Source organism: Neophocaena asiaeorientalis, unplaced genomic scaffold, assembly GCF_003031525.2.
Source record: "Neophocaena asiaeorientalis asiaeorientalis breed wild unplaced genomic scaffold, Neophocaena_asiaeorientalis_V1.1 scaffold424, whole genome shotgun sequence".
In the NCBI taxonomy this organism is placed as follows: Eukaryota; Metazoa; Chordata; class Mammalia; order Artiodactyla; family Phocoenidae; genus Neophocaena; species Neophocaena asiaeorientalis.
Genome location: NW_020174430.1, coordinates 3,816,026 through 3,829,086, shown reverse-complemented (window position 1 = coordinate 3,829,086; position 13,061 = coordinate 3,816,026). Strand labels below are relative to the sequence as shown.

The window sequence follows — 13,061 nt, the reverse complement described above, 5'->3', positions numbered from 1 at the left end:
AGGCGGGGAAGGTGGAGCCCCCAAGCTGCACTATCGGGTCTGTTTTAATTTAACTGTATTTAATTTGTTTTGAAATTAAAAGTCAAATATGGTTTTTAACAGTCTTAATCCTCCTCAGCCCTGCCTTAGTTTTCCTCATTCATTTAACCGTCCAACCTGTACTATCAGGTGCCTTGGGGGGACACGCGTTGTTCCCAGCACAGCACAGGGCCGGGAAGCCAGAGCTCTGCCTGCCCGGGGCTGCCTTCTCTGAAGAGGACACAGATGCCCGGGGCCAGGGTGCTCTGACAACCGTCATCAGTTCCAAGGTGACGGATGAGGCAAGCTGGGCGGGGTGCAGCTGGGGAGGTGCTGGCACCCCACCTGGGCCGTCAGAAAAGCCTCCCTGGCCAGGTGGCCTCCGAGCCGACGTGCAGAGAACTGGGTCCAGGAAAGAGAAGCTCCCCCCGCGGGAGAGCGCTTAGCTAACAGGCCACTGAGGGCAGCTGACTGGGAGCGGGGGGTGGGTCACATGTGGGAGCAGGGGGCACAGACACTCTGCTCTGGAACCAGGGCGAAGCTTGCAGCTAGGGAGTGAAAGAGAGGCTGTCGGAGGGTTTGCAGCAGAGGACCGGACGGACCCAGTCTAACCGGCCTTTTAGAAGAAGCGCTCGCTTCCTGTGTTGCCAACAAACAGGACACGGGCAGGCAGCCCGAGACAACAGTGAGTCGGACGAGGCGCAGCCCTGACGAGAGGGCAGCGGGCGGGCTCTGGACACGGGTCAGGGGTTTGCTGATGGGCTAGACGTGAGGTGCAAGTACAGCCACGAGTAACCAAGACAGAACAGAACTGTGTCCACTGCTCCGGGAAGACTGCAGGGGACAACGTGACAGTAAGTTTGGGTCATGGGTTTGTTACACTCACAGGAGAGGTGAGTGGACAGTGGTGCCTGGAGCCCCGACGGGGATGAACGTGGGAGAGAACGAGTGTGGAGACTGCTGCCAAGGCCCGTGGGCGAGGCCTCCACACCGAGTGAGGGCAGAGGCGGCCTGGGAGCAGCCTGAGATGCCCAGCACCTGGAGGCCAGGGTGACAAGGAGGGCATTCCCTGCCAAGGTGCTTGGACAGGAAGCTGGGGTCACTGGGCAGGCAGGTTGGCCCAGGGACCTCACCCAGGAAGGGCCGCGCGTCTGCGAGCTGGTGGGTGCGGAAAAGCAATGCCAGGGGACTCTTCATCACACAGATGGCGTCACCCTGAGTCTTCCAAACCCCAGCTCCGTGCACACTCCCCAGCGGAAGCCCCCCACGCGCTTCGTGGGACGCAGCATAAGTCAGGCAGGGTGGCTCAGCGCCCATGCTGGCCCCGTCCACAGAGCCCGCTCTCTCCGCCCAGCCCCGGGCTCCCCGTTCAAGGCGGCACAGGAAGAGCTGGTGAGTTTGGACGAGATCAGGGACTGGGACCCCCGGCCATGATCCACCAGGTTAGCTTCAATAAGCCCCACTTCTCTGCCCCCAGCGGGAGCCTTGGGCCCAGCCCCCTGTGACCATCTGTTTGGGCCCAGGGGCTGCGCACCACTGCCCCCGTGCAGGCCCCTCCTAAGCCGAGCATGGGCTCCCGGCCGTGGGGAGGAGGGCGCTGCTGGGAGGCTCTCAGCTTGCTGTTCCCCACCTGGCCCCCACTCCCGGAGGGATCCGCTCTTCCACTCAGACTATGAATGGAGATCGTCCGTTTGTGGCAGGAGGATCCAGACGTCGCTGGGGAGGCATACTCAGCACTGTGGCCAGCGCACGTGCCGCTCCCGGCCACCCAACACGGCCCCACCCTGCCCACCACACCGCAACAGCCGAGTCTTCTCAGCACGGCGACGGCCGGGCTACCGTGTGCCCGGCACAAGCGGGGTCAGAGAAACACCACCAAGGAGGATGAGATGCAACTCTGTGGCTTTACCGCGATTCAAGGCAGCCAACCTGAGCCTTAACACGGGACTCATCCCGTGGGGGCTTGTCCGGGGTCTGGACGGACAACTGAAAGGAAGGCTGCCCCTCCCTCGCCGCCTGGCCCAGGGTGGGGGCCCCAGGACCCCAATACTTCTGCCCAGGCCCCTGCGACCGCACCTTCTGCCTGCAGCCTCCTGGACCCTCCGGAGCAGCTGCCTCTCCTCCTGGGCTGGCACTGCCCCTCGCGGAATGAGAGGGAAACACGCTGTCTTGGGAGGTAAGGCTCAGCGTTCCTGACCGTCAGAGGCGATCCGAGCGGGGTGGAAGGGGGCCGGGGTCCCTCCAACGCACCGACTTCCTCCCTGGATGGCGGAGAAGGCTGGCCCAGGTGCCCCCACCCTCCACAAATGGTGACGTGCCCCCCCAGCTCAGAAACAGGGCCCACGGGGACACTCAGAGCAGACTGTCCAGGAGCTGTGCCCCACTCACCCCCACGGGGGACAGTCCCAGCCAGAACCCCCATCCCGCCCGTGGGAGCAGCGAAGACGGACGGCAGCAGCCACAGAGCCGGGAAGCTCTTCGGGGAGGGGCCCCCCCTCGCCCCCAACCCGCTTCTCCGGTTGTGCAGGGGAGGGTCTGGACTGCAGCCGTGGGCAGAAGGGCCTGCTGTTGCCCTGCCAGGAGGCCTGGGGGCTGCTCAGTTCAGGTAGGTGCCGGCCCAGGTAGGGCGTTTCCGTGAACTGTATCACTGGACCCGCCATCTTCTCCTCGAAGACAATGACCTGGGGGACACGGCCAGTCTATCTCGGAGCCAGATCGGGCCCGTCAGAACTTCTGTCCTCTCCTGCCCGCCAAGAGCCCCCGGAGAAACACCGTGAGACAGGGAGGGCAGGGATGAGAAGGGGTCCCAGGAAAAGTGCTCCCACCTGGTTGAGGCCTTGGTCCAACCAGGCACCTGGGAGGTAGAGGGTCTCCTGGGGCCCGATGTTCCAGTAGCGTCCAAGGTTTTGGCCGTTGATGAATACAACCCCCTTCTCCCAGCCCTTTAAGCAGAGGAGGGGAGGTGGTAGTTGACCACATAAACCACCGAACGTAGAGTCACAACGGGAGGCAGAGGTGCACACAGGCCCTGAGCTCTCCTCTCAGCTTCCCAGGGACCAGACTCGTCCCAACAGCTTCTCGGTACCGGGAGGGGAGCGCCAGAGCCCGTTCCCTCTAGCGCTGAGCCCCGGCAGGGCACCCGGACCACCGGAGCCCGGACCTGAGAAGCCCACCAGGTGGTGCCTCTGCTCTGACCCCACCCTCACCCAGGGAGGCCACGACGGAGACCCTCCGGGCACACGTGGTAGGGGGGCTCCAGGAGGCCAAGCACCAGGCTGGGGGCCCAAGGAGCGGAGCCCAGAGCACCTGGCAGGCAGAGCTACCAACCACCAGCTTCACAAAGGTGTCACAGGGGGAGAGGGAGACTAACAGCGGCCCCGAGAAGAAAGCAGGGAACACGGGCACGTCAGGGACAGGGTTCCACTTGTCTGCGTGGAACCTATGGGCAGGACAGAAGATGAGGGATGGGGGGCGCCTTCTCAGGTCCTCCCCGCCCTGTGAGCCGGCACAGCAGTGGCAGCTGGGGGGAGGAGCAGGGGAGCGCCCGGGCTCCGGTTCTCAGGCCGTGGCGGCGGGGTGCGGGGCGGGCACCAAGCCTGGGGCAGCCTCGGGCCTCCTGGCTCTCCTGCAGGCCGTCCAGCTGCTCCCACGCTGTGCAGGGCAGGACCCACCTCTGAAAGAAGCTCTTCTTCATGTCCAGGCTGTAGATTTTGAACTTTTTCAGGGGAGAATCATTCAGATAGATATTTCCAATTAAACCTGTGGGGACGAGGCAGAGACACTGAGCGAGGCCGACGGTGGGGGGACGGCTGACCCGCCGGCTGGGCACATACACAGAACGTTTCTGGAAAGTTCAACAAAGGACTCCTGCTGAAGGGCCAGCACCCCTAGGGGGCTCTTTGCACGCATAAAACCTTTCCCTGCAGCCCCAAAGCCATGAGAGCAAGTGACAGCAGCGCCTGCCAGGCCCTAGTGTGCAGGGAAGGAGGCGCCCGAGGGCAGTGTCGGCCTCCGGCCCCTGGGAGGGGGACGCTCCCTTTTGGGGGCTGAGAATTCCAACACCATGAAAGGAGGCCTCCAAGAGGTCACAGTGGCTCCAGCCTAGCTTCGAGGTCTGTTCAGTGGAGTCCCAGACGAAACAGACCTAGTAACTCAGCCAGAAATCTTCTACACAAGCCAGCATTAAAGGTTTTTTTCAAGTATTTAAATTGTGAACAGACAGCACCGTGGCCAGGACGCCCGAGGCTAAGGCACTGCACACACTTGAACAGTGACTTCCCAGCACCTCGGGGTGGGACCCACTGGGTGTCCTGCATCCTCTCAGTCACAGAGCGGCTGAGTCGCCAGATTGGGAACCCAGACAGGCTGGGGGTGTTCAGAGGGCTGCAGACCCTCCTGAACTGCAGGTGCAGGTGTAGGGGGTGCACACGGCTCTGGACAGGAGGTCTGTGACTTGTGAACACTGAACCCTTCCAGAGGACAGGACTGCGCACCCCCGGCAGGGCCTGCGACTGGGCAGGCTGCCATGCTCTCTGCCCCCAGGAGAACAGAGGAAGTGAGGGCGGCCAGCACCACGAGCTCCTTAGGGAAGAAACTGAGACCTAGGGAGGAACCCGGGGGGCTTTCGGGTCGGGGAGCAGAGGGGAGGGGAAGCACACCGAGGCCCTTCTGGAGGGGCACATCCCCAGGACACAGGAAGGGCCCGGGGCTGGGCCACATCACTTCCCCCGAGGTGACAAAAGCAAACAGCCCCGAGCGCTAGGAGGCCACCAGGCTTGCTCCAGGGTAGGATTTATTGTCCGAGGTCCTATTTCCTAACTTACATGAAACCGCCCACATTTTGATAAATGATGAGAAAGAGGCAAGTTCAAGCAGAGTTTAGAGCCCGGTGGGATATTCCCGCGGGAGGGCCGCCAAGAGCAGGCTGTCCACCTACGTCCTGTACCCTCCTCCCCAGCACAAAGGAGGTCACCCAGAGGTTCCCAAGGTGGATCAAAAGGAAAGTCAGTGTGAAGAACCAAGAAGGCACGGGTGCTACACCACCTCCCTCCAGGGGGCCTCCGGGACCCACCTCCCTCCAGGGGGCCTCTGGGACCCACCTCCCTCCAGGGGGCCTCCATGACCCACCTCCCTCCAAGGGGCCTCCGGGACCCACCTCCCTCCAGGGGGCCTCCATGACCCACCTCCCTCCAAGGGGCCTCCGGGACCCACCTCCCTCCAGGGGGCCTCCATGACCCACCTCCCTCCAGGGGGCCTCCAGGACCCACCTCCCTCTAAGGGGTCTCCACGACCCCACCTCTCTCCAGTGGCCTCCATGACGCCACCTCCATCCAGTGGCCTCCATGACCCCACCTCCATCCAGTGGCCTCCATGACCCCACCTCCGTCCAGTGGCCTCCGGGACCCACCTACCTCCCCACGATGGGCCCCCATGGCCCCATCTATGGCATCAGCCTCCATGACCTGCAGGTGCTGCTGTGGAGAAGGGACAGCCACGCGTGTGCTGTGACCCACCTTTGCGCTGATCGTCAATATTAGTCCCGTAGTTGACTCGCCCGCGATCCTCCACCAAGATCCTCAGCATCGTGAACCCCTGCTGGGAGCACAGAGGGCACTGACGAAGCCTGATTCCCAACCACCAGGTCACAGCTGTGGAGCCCCAGTCCTCTCTAAACTCTGAGGACGGGATGGGGGTCCCTGCTCATCAGAAAGCCATGCCCACCCCCAGCTCTGTGGCTGAGCAGCCTCCTCGTCCAGGCCTCCCTCCAGGCCTCCCGCCACACCTGCCCAGGAGGCGCCTGGCAACAGCCTCCCAACCCCGGGGACAAACCTGGATCGAGGGGATGACAACCTTCTCCCTCTTATAGTCCAGGAACCCTATGGAGACCGTGTTCACAAACACCTGCCAGAGGAGCAGACAAGACCCCCCCCCGTGTCAGCCTGGGGGAGGCGTGGGGGTCCCTGCCGAGCACTCAGAGGTGATGGCACAGGGGCCAGGGGGAAACGAAGGCCCCAGGTTCCAGTGGGCAGCACGGCCGGCGGGGATGGGCCATCTCCGCACACGGGTGCTGCACATGAGAGCCTCAGGGGAGGGGTCTGGTGTGCGGTGGGTCACGGCAGTTCAGAGGGTCACCCCTACCTGTCCCCGGTCCCGCACATAGGCACTGAGGATGCCGGAAGAGGTGATGGTGGTCTCGTACAGCGTGTACCCAAAAGACTGCCCGTTTCCCCCATTTATCGGGAGGTTCTCCATGTTGACCGGCTTCTCCGAGGTGACTGGCTGCACAGACACGAGACGGGAGGCAGAGGCTCAGCACAGAGAGGCGGCCTCGCCTTCTGGGGGCGCGGGGAGCCGGCAGCCCCTATGGGGGTCAGCACGCGGGGGTGGAACGTTTTCTCTATTTGACTTCTATTACACAATCAAGCTGCACAATCCTGATTTTGGTTTCTCGTCACAGTCTGCAAGGCTCTCCAGGCTCTCGGGGACAGCGACGGAGGGCACGTGATAAGGACAGAAGGCAGGCTACGCACGGTGGCCTCGGCGCTTTGTGACCAGCGTCATCTCTAAGCTGGCGCTGGGGAATGTGCCCGGCCTCCTCCCTCCTCTCTGCCTACTGCCCGCTGTGCTACCAGCTCCTCCTCTGGTTCCCTTCGTCCCTCCCGCTTCTCCCCCATGTGCGTTTGTCCTCTTTCCTCTGAGCTCTAAGGTTGGGGAGTGGAGCCCAAGGCGGTGGCGCTTCCTCTGGGCCAGCCCATCCCGCCAGCAGCACACACCTCCTCCAGGTAGGGCAGGGCGTCCCACAGGGACAGGTATAAAGCTGGCATCACTGGCTCATACACCGTCTTGGGAAGAAGGTCAGGTGGGGCAGGAAGCGGGGCCCCTGCAACACAAGCAGACTGCAGAGCCGTCCCCAAAGGACCCCAACAGTCGTTGTGCCTCCAGCGCCCGCCCCCCGGGCCCAGCTCCTGCCCCAGCCCAGCAGAACAGGCCCCTCCCAGCCCGCCGAGACCCCGCCAAGAAGACGAGGCCAGGAGGCAGGTAGGCAGGGGCTTGCTCACATCCTCAGGAACCTTGACACCTAGGAGAAAGTGAAGCGGCAAGACCCCAACTCGGATGAGAACAGTCGCTCAGACCTGCCTGTCCTCGTTCCTGCACGCGCATCACCTGGGGCTGAGGCGGGGGGTGAGGGGTTGGGGGCAGAAGAAGCAAGTCTCCTGGGGTCTCAGAGCAACAGCCAGCCGGCGCCTGCGCCTGCAGCTACCTGAGACAGAGCCGAAGGACTCCCGGAGCCCTGTGTACTTGGCCGTGTAATCCCCGGCCTCCGTCAGCACCGCGTCATAGTCTGCAAGACACTAGCCGTGTCACGGGCCTCAGCCCCCAGGACAGCATTGTGGAGGCAAAGAGACAGGAGGAGCTGGTGGGGCAGCAGGGTCCTCTCCCTAGCAATTCGGGAGGCAGAACACTTGATGTGAGCCGTCAGTCAAAATACCACACGCGCTAGACACTACCGAATGCCCCCAAACTGCCCAGACCCCACATTCCAGGCAAGGGGCCAGGGTGACCTCATCCCAAGGCTCTGAGGAGGGGAGGGGCTACCCCCACCTGAGGGCCTTCCCTCCCGGCCTTGGCCTGCCTCCTCTCCCCAGCTGGCATGCAAAGGCCCAGGCACGTCAGCTGGCTTGTCACCTACGGCCCTGGCAGCTTAAAAGTGACGGTCCGGACAAAACCTTGCCTTCACATTAGAGGTGCCAGCCACTGTCCCCGAGGGATGCCCCGCGAGAGCCCAGGCACGGGCGTGGGGCGCCACGTCAGGGGTACTTGCCGTAGCTGGTGACATCGGACTTGTAGTCCTGGAAGTGCACGGCTCCGTTGATGAAGCCAAAGTTGGTGCCACCGTGGAACGTGTACAGGTTGATGGATGAGCCAGCGTTAATGATGGCCGACACGGTTTTCAAAACCTCTGTGGGAGGAGAAGGGTGCAGAGAGCTGGCGCCCGGGATGCTGTGAGCCCGGTCCCTGCTCAGGGTCCCCCTCACAGCTCTGTCCTTAGGTGTCCCTAAACCCAACCGCAGTCCATGGCGGGAGGACGGGACCCCGGCCCCAGAGCCCGGCTTCCAGCTGCTTTCAAGTCCCAGGCAAGTCTGCACCTCACACGGGCTGCAGCTCAGGCCCACCTGGCTCAGTTAGTGAGACCTAATTAGAGACACGGTTCTGACCACCTCCCCGCCCCACCTGGACTGGAAAATGAGCCCATGACACAGACAGAAACAGCGGAGGAGGAATATGAATGGTTAATAAATATCTGTAACAGAGTTTAAAACCCCGGCACTGGTCAAAGAAATGAGACTTACACAAGGACCTATCAGACAGCAAACGCTGACATCATTTAACGCTTGGTGTTGATGAATCTGAGGGGAATGGGCATCTCGTGTAACGGGGGGGGGAGCGGTGTCCTATTCCTGGCGGGCAGTTTAGTTAACACAGATCAAACCCGCGTGGAGGAAGGATTACTGCCAGCAACTTATCGCAGGGAAACATGCCAGGTGAGCCAAACTGACGTGCAGGATCGCCCGCTGCACAGGGTCCATGAACACAGACCCTGGAAGCACCCAGGTCCTCATCAATAAGAGATCGTGGGTACGACACCAGCCCAACGGGGTTCTCTGCATTCTCTAGAACAGGGGTGGAATCCACACCTCACAGTGTAGGCAGCTGGGCTTCCGCGTGTCTCACTGGAACAGGCAGGCGGAGCAGACACACCCTCACCTGCCCACACCTGCCCACACCTCTACCTGCACGTGCACCCGGGAGGGCAGACAGAGAGACAGAGGGTGCCCGCATTACACACATCGAAACGTCTGCTCTGGGCTCCGGGGTTTTTATTTCTCCTTTATACATGTCCTGCATTGGCTAGACGTTTGCGATTGGCATGCATTACTCCAGAGCAATTATAGAGACACCTCAAAGCCATGTCTGACCGCTCGTTGTCACCTGTCAAGACAAACAGCTCTGGACGCTCAGGGCTGACTGTCCACGCAGAGACTCCCGGAGCCTCACACCCTCAGCTAATTCACATGGATTAGCACCTTATTTGGAACTTATTCCTGCGTCTGAGGCCAGCACACATGCTGGACGGGGGTCCCACAGGCACCCACCTGCGGAATCCAGGATGCTGTGGGGACCGCCCCACGAGTCAAACCAGCCCGTCCAGCACTCCATCACCATCCTGGGCTGGACGCCCTGTGCACCACAAAGTGAGAAGTTAGCCGGCACCTCCGTCCTCCCGACCCTTCCCTGGCTGCACACCTGGGCTTCGAGGCCGCTGCCAGCAGAGCACAGGGGAGCCCCCAGTGCACCCGCACTGGCTCGTCCTCCACGTGCGGCCGCCACGTGGCAGGGGGTGGATGGAGCTGCCGAAGTGGGCACGGCAGGCCCGGGGCCTTAATGTGGTTTTGATGCTGCATGCGGTGCTGGTGGGGAACCCGGGGACCTGCCCGAGGTGAGCTTTCTCCAGAACGCAGCACCTGACCTGCAGTCCAGACAGCGGCTTGCTGATCAAGCCCCGTGTGTCCTCTTCAGGGCAGGAGGACGTTCTACCGGGGAAACCCCATCTCTGGGAGCCACACCATGGACACAGACCCTCAGATGCTGCGTCCCTCTGGCCGGAGGAGTCAGGGGGCTGTGGAGCGGCCCCGCTCCCGGGTCTAGCTTGGTTTCAACGGAAGTATGCAAAACTGGACCAGAACGTGAGAGCGTTCCAGCTACCACAGTGCAGGCTCTGCAGCCCGGCCCCCCAGCCTCGGCCAGGACGCTCGAAGGTCTAACACTGCTTCGGCACCCTGAGGCTGCACAGGACCGCCCCCGGGACGCAGCGGCCATGCCCAGGCCCAGCTCCGCTCTGCCTACGTGTACAGAAGCAGCAGGGGAGGTGCTGCCCCGACGGCGGCCCCGTAGCTTCCGCGCCACAGAGCCTTCCTCCCGCCCCGAGCGCCCCCTGTGGCTGTCGGCCTGGCGTCCGGGGCCAAGGCACACAGAGCATCACCGCCCCAGCCAGGGGGCGGCAGATTCAGGGTCTGTTGAGCAGAAGGCCCCGACCATGCCGTGGGAGAGGCCACATAAGTCACGACAATTTTCTAGCAAGGCCCGGGGCTTGGTTTTCTTAGGGCTGCCTACCTCCCGAGGGGACACTCGTACCACATTTGGGTCACTAAAGAGAGTCACTACGTCACACAGGTCAGCAGCCTCCAGTGCCAGGAGGGGCCCACCTGAGGGCTGGGCTGAGCCGTCCACCAAACGGCCCAGGTCACCGTGGCTCAGGGCTGGCTCGGCACCGACTGTCCTACATGCCCTGACCTGCCACTGCCGGGGGACACCGTCCTGGAGTCTGTGTCCTCAACTGTAAAACGGCTACACGGAGGCCAGTCACGTGGCTACTGGGACAGTCACATGAGATGAGGCACCTGGAGCCCTCAGCACATGCTGCCTGGCCCTGGGAAGCGCCCAGAGACGCCCGCATCCAGGCTCCCGTCACTGGACACGGGCCGGGCCGGCAAGGCGCAGCCGGACACCCTGAGTGAAGCGGAGCAGGGCCACCAGTGACCATCTGCAGGGGCCTCTGATCTGAACAGGGACAAGTCCACGGCCCCTTCTTGGAGAAAAACACGTGGCTGAGCAGCGGGAGAGAGGCCGGTGGCCACGGGCGCTATGGACAGGCCAGCCAGCCTGGGGCCACCTCTCCATGGATGACTCTGCAGGCGCCCGTGGGGAGCATGGGTGTTCTGGGGGCTCTCCAAACATCATCCCTTTGACCCTCATACGGCCCTATGAGTAGGTGCCAGCACTATCCCCACTTCACAGAAGAGGGAAGAGAAGCTGAGGGTCACAGCACCGTCCTTGTCCTGGACAACATCAAGGACGACCCTACTCAGATCCTGGGCAACTACGTACCTAACACGTCTCTTCCAAGTGGGTCACAAACTCCCCGAGGGCAGAGACCCTGTGGTCGCGGACCCACGCCCAGCAAGCATGGTACAGGGCGCGGGAAGGAGGGAGGGGGCTGGGCCTGTACCCACCTGCACGCTGTCGCCCCCAGTCTGCTGAGCAGCCCGCCGGGCCCCCCCATCCTGCTTCCTCCTGGGCACCCCCCTCCCATCCCTCTAAGCAGCACATGGCGGCCCTCAGCCCTGGGGGCTTCACACTGCCCTGGGGGCCTCCTGCGGCCGAGCCTCTGGACGCCACCTCTGCTCTAAAAAAGGAGTAGCTGAACGGGAGGCACCCCAGCACCCCCGCCGGCATCTATTCTCGGGGTGGGGGAAGCGAACCCTCCAACAGCCCCGCCGGGTACAGGCCTCAAGGCGGCATCCAGGCCCCGTACACAACACAGGGTGAAGGCGGCCTCCATGCTGCCAATGGGCTGCCTCAGCTGAACCTTCTCTCCCCTTAGGGGAGAGGAGAAATCAACAAAACAGGACTTCACTGCAAGTTCCCACCAGCCCCATGGATGCTGAGATACATCCGACGCGCCTCTCTCCTCTGGCCTGGGTGGACCAGGCCCCCGTCTGGCAGGTGACAGCAGTGTTTCTGGGCCCAGAGCAGCCTGACCAGTGAAGGTCAGACACAGGGCAGGGACGTGTCTCTCCCCTCGATCCCCAGGGCCCACACTGAGCCCATCTGAGGCCAGCTGAGTCCACAGAACTCTAGTCAAGAGGCCTCTGTGAGCACACCCGCCTACAGCTTCAGAAAGGGCCCCTTCTCAGGAGGCTGGAAACCACCTCCAAGCACCAGCTGACACAGCGACCCCTCAGAGCAACCGTCACACCGCTTCCGTCGCCAGGGGCAGGCCACACGGGTGCGGCGTGGGCCGTGCAGGGGGAAGGGGGGCTGAGAGCTGCAAGGCTGGGCCCAGAGGCCCCCTGGCCCAGCTAAGCTCCTGACACCCAGGCTCGGCTCAGCTCACCTCCTGACTCACCTGGACACTCAGCAGAAAGGTGGTTAAAAACTGCAGCTCGTTTTGTGACTGTAAGTTGATGGTGGCTAGCACTGCAGGTGGAAAGGAGAAGAGAGAACAGCTGTCACCCAAAAGCCAGGAGAACTCAGAATTCCCCTGACCATTCTCAACTCACCTGCAAATAAATTAATCTTGACACCATCTTCCACCTCCAACCAGAGTTTAGTTCCTCTGACACTAGAAGACTTAGCCGGTTCATCTTGGAAATTCCACCACTCAGCACAGACCTCACAGAGATCCACTTGCTAAGCATCTGTGCTCGATTTATGGAATTTTTACAACCAGAGTGTGCATTTCTGTTAATTACTCCTTGCAGGAGCCCGGAGTCTGATCTTTACTTTGCACCTCTGGCCTCCGGCACTGGGTGATGATCTAAATGAAGATTCCCCTTTTACATCTCAGATGAGAGCTAGTTTTCTGTCCCACCGCAGCAATACTTTCCATGGCTTTCCACCAGGGAGAGGTATGCCCTAGAAAGATGTGCTATGTGTTGCCCACGGCCATGGACGTGACCGAGCCCAGAGCAGAAGTTGGCTCTGAGGCTCCTCGCCTGCTTCCTGTGCCTGGACAGGGGGTCTCGCACGCCCGGGCCTGAGCTCTGCTGCACCCGGGAAGGCGGACGGTCACTGGACCAGCCTGCCGCCCAGCCACCCTGACGCCCTCCTGTCGGACCTGAGCCCCGATCACCAGTGATTAGAGACAAACAAACGGCAGGAGGGACTCCGGGAGACCAAACAACCTGCCCCAAGGTCACAGCGCCGGGAACAGGCCCACCCGATGTGGGTACCCCGCATCCAGACCCTCCTCACCTAAAGTGGAGACCCCTGAAGACAGGGGGCCGGTCTGAACCAACACGGCAGAAGAAACCTCGGAGCCCAGCGCACCTGCTCCCATCCCTCCCCCACCCCCAACAGCCCGGCGAACACAGGTGAAGGAGGTGGCGGCCACAGGGAGAACGAACAGGGCGGGAGACACAGCAGAGGCCACGGTTCACCTTGGGAGCTTTAAAAGGGTCTGGGGGCCTGTAACCAGCCTT

At 62.3% G+C, this 13,061-nt stretch overlaps 1 protein-coding gene across 1 annotated transcript in view; it reads right to left on the bottom strand.

The window, feature by feature from the left end:
• Positions 1-2,402: 2,402 nt before the first annotated feature.
• Positions 2,403-13,061, bottom strand: part of LOC112407536 (beta-galactosidase-1-like protein 2) — a 34,916-nt gene continuing 24,257 nt past the window's right edge. Inside the window, exons 10-21 of the mRNA XM_024756881.1 lie at positions 11,987-12,057; positions 9,174-9,258; positions 7,841-7,978; positions 7,280-7,360; positions 6,792-6,898; positions 6,157-6,297; positions 5,848-5,919; positions 5,532-5,610; positions 3,690-3,777; positions 3,346-3,457; positions 2,844-2,960; positions 2,403-2,699 (exon numbers count right to left, since the gene is read on the bottom strand). Of these exons, the coding sequence (XP_024612649.1) occupies positions 2,403-2,699; positions 2,844-2,960; positions 3,346-3,457; positions 3,690-3,777; positions 5,532-5,610; positions 5,848-5,919; positions 6,157-6,297; positions 6,792-6,898; positions 7,280-7,360; positions 7,841-7,978; positions 9,174-9,258; positions 11,987-12,057 (1,388 nt within the window). The remainder of the gene's footprint in view (positions 2,700-2,843; positions 2,961-3,345; positions 3,458-3,689; positions 3,778-5,531; positions 5,611-5,847; positions 5,920-6,156; positions 6,298-6,791; positions 6,899-7,279; positions 7,361-7,840; positions 7,979-9,173; positions 9,259-11,986; positions 12,058-13,061) is intronic.